Here is a 7,432-nt window from a genome sequence, read left to right on the forward strand (position 1 = left end):
TTGTGATCCTGCTTTTCTGAGAAATTGAACATCCGGTTCTGACCCAAATCATGTTTAGTGACTCTGCAGGCTCAAACGTTCTCATTGTAGCCTACTAAGCCTTCGGCACTAAGGAGAACAGGGTGGTCACTGGTTCGTTCCTTTCTCTCGACCGCCTTTCAGCAATTATGCCCACCCAATTTATTATACCCTAGGTAGAGGTAAGCGGTGTTTTCAATAACCAGTCAAAGCCGGGTTTCGAACCAGGTTTGCATTATCGGAAAGCCTTATCCGGTGCTCCATCCCACCGTTGTGTTTTTATTATATATCGTATATAAAAAAGTGCAAACATAGCCTACAAAAGAAAAACGATACCAGAATAGGTTATTATTAGGATGATTTTTTTGTAACCTAAAAAATTCAAAAAATTTGACTTTATTTTTGCGAAAAAGTAACTTTATTCAACGAAAACAAGAAAGCGAAAGAAAAAGCAGCAATTCAACATAAAAAAACAACATTTAAATTAGCTTCAATTTGTGCTCAAATTATAGTTGCACATTCAAATTACACATGCGCAATGTTTTACATTCTCTGGCAGAAAGTTTCTGTCAATCAAACTATGATCAAACACATTAGCTGTTGCAAGTGGTAAAATATAGGCTAGTTAAAGGCATACTAATAAATGAAATTTTCAAACGGGAATTAAGCATTAAAATGCGTAAACTGAACATTCAAGAATACATTTCAAAAAAAATTACCGAAAAAAATTTGTTTTCACTGGCGCTGGCAAGGCCCAAAGTCCAATGTTTCATTTATTTTCTTTTTTTTTAAATGACCAAAAAGTGCAAACACTGCTCGAGAATACGTCACAAAAGACAGCAATAACAAAAGCCACTTTACCACATCTGATGTTTTAACGTCAGATCTGAGGTTTTGAGCAAATTGTCTGATGTTTTGATGTTGAAAGTTAAATTGCCGGCAGTAACAACTGTTGCGTGATCAGCTGATTGCTCGTCTTTTGTGACGTAGACTGTACAGTCGCACGCTTCGCTGCTCAGGCCCATTCTGGTTTTGAAAGCTCTGACAAAAGTACGCGCGGAATGCTGATCAGACCGCAATGGGGCAAAATTTTATTGAAAATGGTTTTATGGTAGCAAGTTAAACACATAGAACGTGGAAAATCGCCAAGTCAGGTTTTTCCTTTAGTATCCCTTTAACACAATTTGTTTCATCAAAAAATTACTTTACGAGTTTTCGGGAATACACGCGATACGAACAAGCATGGGCTCGTGCTAACTTAAAATCCGTAGCCTACCATAGTAGAAGATATTATATTAAAAGTTTTGGCATTAGGCCTACATAGAATGTAAATTCATAAATGTAGCCTAAATACATAAATGTAAATACAATAGCAATAAAAAATCAATAAACAGGGAATTAGGCAAAAAAGGTATGCAAAATAAAGTGACCTAACAAATGAAAAGTAACCTAAAAACACAAAAAGTGACTTTTGGTAACTTTATAACTTCTTAAATATTGACCCCATAACCATGAAATTTTGGTTCTACATTTCTTTTGTTAATTGGTACAACTAAAAAAAAGTAATTTTAGTAACAAAAAATCGCCCTAGTTATTATGTAATTGAGAGGTCGACCAACCCTATAGACTAGAGAAATAAAAAACAATGGTGTTTATTCTTTTGAACGGTTGGGCTACGGTATTCAAAAAATGGTGCAGTCAATTAAAAAGCAAAAGCGCTATTTGTCACCCACAAAAAGATACGATAACTTAAGTTTACTTGACTTTACTAGTGTGTGTTTAACCGGTGAAAACGTCAAGCTTACAAACATATAACTCAGAAACTATTTGGCGACTATTTTTTGGAAAATTCTAGAACTTTTTTTTATATGTTTACAGACAGTCCTGTGTGTAGGCTACCTTATGAAGGCATAAGCAATTTTAAAACATCAATCGTTTTCTCCTATTGGTGGGATACGTTTTGTATATAGCCTACCTATAGGCTACTTAAGTTACAGTCGAGAGGCGCTTTTCTTCAATGCTAGAGTATTGTTGACAAGCGTCAAACAAACAAAAGGACTGAAATGTTGCTACATCATTTATCAAGTTGATAGGCATATCTCTTTGCTTGCTTGTGGTTCTGGTTTCAATGTTTCAAAAATTAATCAACTGAATAGACCTACTTGTTGGCTACAAGAAATATTATTTGATAAGTAGGCTAGGCTGCTGTAAGCCAATGCCATTCCTTACGTAAAAAGTATCAAGTGTTTGCAATGGATCTAAATCCAACAAGATGTTATGTGAAAAGCTCAACGAAGGTAGGCTAGGTCATATGTAAAGCGTAGCTTGTTGCATTAGCAGTGGCGGCTCGTGACTTTTGACCATGGGGGTGCTGTAAATGATGATGTTAAGTATGACGTCATGAGGTGACAGGAACGGACGAGCGCCGAAGGCGCGAGCCTCCTAGGGGGGTCTGGGGGCATGCCCCCCCAGAAAATTTTGCACTTTTATATGCTCTAAAATGCCATTCCTGGTGTTTTCAGGACAAAAAATAAAAATTTTAAGCAGTTGAAAATGTGGATTTTTAGAACTTTGAAACAAAAAAAATGTTTTTTCGTAATACTTTAGCTGCCAGCGTTTTGAAAAAGTGAGAGGAGTTTTCCTCTTCCTCTTGTTGCCATGGTATTGAAAAAATAGGTTGCCAAACTATTGAAACGCACTTTGAAATTTCGGAGCAAATCGGTGTTGCAATTGATCGGCGAAATGACAATTGCATTTACAAGCGCCGCGCCAGTCAGCAAATCAGTTTTTTTTACATTGAATCAACTTGTTAGGCCAATTGGTTGATTCAACGTATTCAGACGTTGAACCAATGTAAATACGAACTGTTAGGCTAATTGGGTTCTTTGAACAAATCCAATGGCTTTAGTAAATGTTTCTCAATTAAAACCTGTACCTAGTCAGCAAAGTTCCCTTTTGTACATGATTTCAACGTCTGGCGATGTGAAATGATACAAAAATGAAAAAATTTGCAGGCCAAGTGCCAGGGACGTTGCACTTGGCCTGTTGCACCTATAGGCTACCATGTTTGGTTTGCCTCTACATGACATACATTCAAAAGTTTTGTTGACATCAAAAATTCTTTGACTGTTTTGAGTTACAGCATCTTTTTGTGAAAAAGGTTGTTTTGATATAAAGCAATTATTTTGAAGAGTCTGTTCAAACTACTAACTTACAGGCTGAAGGCACTCAAAAGCAAACAGTGGATGAGATATATTTCAAATATCATATTTTTATTACTATTTATTTGCTTCAGACAAAGCTGTCCATATCCAAAACAACAAAATAATACACAAAATGCAAATGCACAAAGGTCACAGAGAGCCACTTTGGATGCAGTCGGTTTAAAAGCTCACTAAATAGCCTATCTACTGTTACAAATTTACATATATACAATGAGCGTTGGAAGAATTGAAAGTATTCAGAACGATAAAAACAATCAGATGACATCAGGCCTGATATAAAGCAATTTGAGGAGTGAATACAACGGAGTGAATGCAATGCATAAAATCATCAAATAACTTATTTAAAAAATGAACATATTATTACCATAAAAATGTAGGACTAGCAGTAAAAATTGCCTTTGAACATTGATTTTGTTGTGATTTGCAGTAAGCAACTACCCTGACAGCAAAATCTGCCATTTTTACATTGATTCAACATCTGCAGACGTTGAATCAATGTAAAAATGGTGGATTTTGCTGTCTGGGCAGTCATTAAACATTGAGAGCTATAAGCCTTATTGTTACTTAACGCAAAAAGAAAGTTTACTAGCTGGACGCATATTGGACATATGTGTCTAAATGCCACTTGTACTATGAGACAACTTTTCTTCCTCCTGATCAAGACATCTTTCCCAACAGCTTTTCCTCTGACTGTTTATGTCAAATACCGTGATATCTTCTTCAGCTCTCTTCTTTTATTCCCGCATCTACATGAGTTTAAGATATACTATTGTCTTAGGGAACGTTCAAATATTACGTAACGCTTTTTTTCCGAATTTTTGACCCCCCCCTCCCCCATGTAACGCCAACGTAACGCTTTTTTCAATCCCCCCCTCCCCCATGTAACGCTTTTTCACTACGAATTCAGCACAAAAAACTACCATTCCGTACTCGAAAGCGTTACGTAACGTTTTGCTTGAACCCCCTCCCCCCCGATGTGACGCTAACGTAACGCTTTGCATAAACCCCCCCTCCCCCTCGAAGGCGTTACGTAATATTTGAACGTTCCCTTATTTCATTTTTAGGTAAAAATTTTCACAAAAGTTGCAGTACTTGTTTGCATAAATACGAGCAGTTTCCTTTACAGTACAGTAGGCTATGCTATTATCAGGTACTCGTACCATGTAAAACATTGTAATCTTAATGTTAAGCAACAGAAAGCAAGGTTGTTAAAACTAACATTTAAATTGGGTGATCATTTATTTTTTCTCACCTCATATTCCACTTGACTTTCACTTTCATATCCAAAATTACTTGTCTCTGCCAAAATACTTATATATGGTTTGACAAAGCAATGTTGGACAACACATTTTATAGATTGGAAAGTCTCAAATTAACTTATTTACAACCTAATTCAATAACGCAAATCTGCAATTTATATATACCATTAAGGTTTGATCTGGCATTATGGATTTGATGTTTCATACAGTAGGCTATGCAGTTTAAAGATTCATAGCCTATTCACTGTTGGCATATACCGGTAGTTCAGTTTATTTTTCATCATTAACGTGTCTGGAATGAAAATGGTTGTGAAAGCTACAATATAGACCTAACATCAATACGGTATACGAACATGCCAATAAACAGGAAAAGGTACCGGTAACCAGTTAATGCTATGCATAGTTCTATCTATACTGAGAAATGTTAAAAAAAATAAATGTAGCCTATGCTGTAAGCATCTGTTCTTAGTCCAACATCATAATTGTCTAAAACACTAACGTCTAGGTCTAACTCTACAAAAATACTTAATTTACATTAGTCTAACTCTAAACAGCTCAAAAAGCAACTGCAAGTTAGTGAGGGAGAACACACATTTAGCTGCCTGACTAGCTTCGACTGACAGGGTTGCCAATAGTAATACCACTGGCTTACAGTCCAGCAGTTTCTGTCGTAAGAGAAATTTCAAGACTACAACATGGCAACTCTGGTACTGCAAAAAACGCAGTCCCTCTCCCAGCTAAAATCGTCGCTTGTGAGAAATTCGCGCATGCGCAATACCGCACAAACTAGCCGAAACTGGGACTGCAGTACCAGAGTTTCCGTACCAGAATTTGTTTAATGCGGTGATTTGTGCTATTGTTTTCTAGATATGACGATAGGTTTGAGAAGATTTTCAAGAAATACACGTATAATAGGTTCTTCAATAAAGGTTAGGTTATACATTAAGTTATATGTGTAACCAGTGAAATTACGCTAGGGGGTGCTGCAGTACCGCAGCACCTTCTGACGAGCCGCCACTGTGCATTAGACATGGTAATGGTATATGCAACGTGTAACGTAGCCTACAGACAACATCCATAAAATTGTTTGAATTAAACGAGCTTATGTTGCCCAAACGTTGTTGGTGTGGCATTTTGGCATTATTCAACGGTTAAAATGAACTTTAATGTTCCAATGATATCTATATTCATTGTAGCTGAGGCTACGTAGTCTACTGGATTTACTGTAGATACAGGATTTGTCGTCATGTATAGGCTAAGTAGGCTGCAATTCTGCAAATGATTTAGAATTTTAAATAAAATAGCCTATCAGCGTACGTAGTGGTCTAGCATAAGTTTATGTCAGGGAGAAAACTTTGAGAACCATTTTTTTAACGGATGTAGGTTACAAAAAATAGGTTACCAATCGTTGTTCATTTGGTCTTAGCAAATTGTAATTTCGCCAAGACACGTTTACTTTGGGATAAGCTTGGGTCATAGCTGCTTAAGATATCACGCGGCTTTCTTAACGTGTCGTTAGAACAGTCACTCAATATTGGCTGACGGCAAACGTCTTGTGGAGGAACATGAAGAAAGCAAGAATGTGCGTCATGGAATGGCCCACTTGAAGCATTGCAACTTTCAAATTTGTGCTAAATGAACTGCAAAATCCAAAGACACCGTTACGAAGCATGTGCGATTGTGCGTAGTAGCTTATAGGTCACAATATAGCCTACTGCTGGCTCACAGCTCAGCCACAAGATATGAAGTTAAAGTAGCTTAGTCTACCAAACCTTCCACAACTTTATTTTGACAAGTTTCAGTTATTAGACCTACTTTTATTTCAGCAAAAACAAAAGACCCTCGTTGTCGAAAAAAAAATTGTGCCTGCAAAAAACAACGAATTGCAATGCAGGCCTAGGCCGACAAGAGAAGATCTAAGCAGACCATACCAAGACCTTATCAAGTTGTTCAATTCTAATCACAAAATGTAAGTAGGTTACGCATGATTGAATTTCTATATTTGTATCTTATTTTGTACAACAGAAAGTTACACAGTTTGAACTTGTTAACCTCACTTGTATTTCATGAGAAGCGACATAAGCCTATTTTGGTAACTTGACAATATAAATGTGCACGGGGATGTTCAAGTATTATATGGCTCCTATTTGTGCGTGTGTTGCCAAGCTATACCCTACTGTACAAAGTAGGCTACTATAACGGTTCTGATAAGTCTTGTATAAAGGGAGTTAGCACAGGGTCTGGTCAACAGCCTATTTGAACAGCTTCAAATGTAGGCTAAGCCACTGTTTGTGCCGGGTTTGTCAACCATTATTATCGAGTTGAAACAACAATCGTTCATCAACACAGAACTGTGAAACCTGTGCAAGCTTCCGGTAATAGGCTGCAGCATGGAACTGTCATCACGCCATCCGCGAATCCACCTCCTCTTCCTAAACCGCTGGGATACTTCAACGATCCGCGATCACTTTCTTAAATGTAACTTTCTCTTGTTGACGTTTTTGTATTTTTGTAGCAGTTGGAAAATGCATTTGGCTTCATGTATTAAAAGCAGAGTTGTGCAACAGTGGAAAGGCCTAGTTGTTCGTTTGAGAAGTGATCTCAGTTCCTACCTCAAAAGGTGAATGATAATTCACAAAAACGCAAAGAAAGTTTTGCAGAGGTCTAAATTTAAAACCGTATCCTATTTCAAAATTTAGTCCTATGCGTAGATTAACACTGATTCTGAAGAAACAAATGGATTAGTAAGATCTGACTCAAGAACAATTGGTGGAGGTAAAAAAATGAAAAGCTCAGGGTTTAAATCTAGATTTTGAGAAACACACCCTACTTTCAACTGCAGTACTAAGAAGCTTCCTTCAGAAAAATTGATTGCTTAACTTTTCTACTCCGCGAAAATAAAACAGCAAATAAAACAATCAAGTTTAAAAA

At 36.9% G+C, this 7,432-nt stretch overlaps 1 protein-coding gene across 1 annotated transcript; it reads left to right on the forward strand.

Annotated features, from left to right (window-relative positions):
• Positions 1-2,092: 2,092 nt before the first annotated feature.
• LOC145776604 (uncharacterized) lies at positions 2,093-7,066 on the forward strand. Its single transcript, XM_082587834.1, has 3 exons — positions 2,093-2,315; positions 6,328-6,470; positions 6,851-7,066. The coding sequence occupies exons 1-3, from the start codon at positions 2,271-2,273 to the stop codon at positions 6,975-6,977; spliced, it is 315 nt and encodes a 104-aa protein (XP_082443960.1). The 5' UTR covers positions 2,093-2,270; the 3' UTR covers positions 6,978-7,066.
• The last annotated feature ends 366 nt before the right edge of the window (positions 7,067-7,432 follow it).

This window comes from Aplidium turbinatum, chromosome 9 (assembly GCF_918807975.1).
Source record: "Aplidium turbinatum chromosome 9, kaAplTurb1.1, whole genome shotgun sequence".
NCBI lineage: Eukaryota > Metazoa > Chordata > Ascidiacea > Aplousobranchia > Polyclinidae > Aplidium > Aplidium turbinatum.

Bases quoted from the DNA above. Each gene is read 5' to 3' on its own strand.
- LOC145776604 (XM_082587834.1), top strand. From the start codon at position 2,271: ATGGATCTAAATCCAACAAGATGTTATGTGAAAAGCTCAACGAAG. The intron at 2,316-6,327 runs GTAGGCTAGGTC...CTTTTATTTCAG, and splicing joins ATGTGAAAAGCTCAACGAAG to CAAAAACAAAAGACCCTCGT. The intron at 6,471-6,850 runs GTAAGTAGGTTA...TCATCAACACAG, and splicing joins TTCAATTCTAATCACAAAAT to AACTGTGAAACCTGTGCAAG.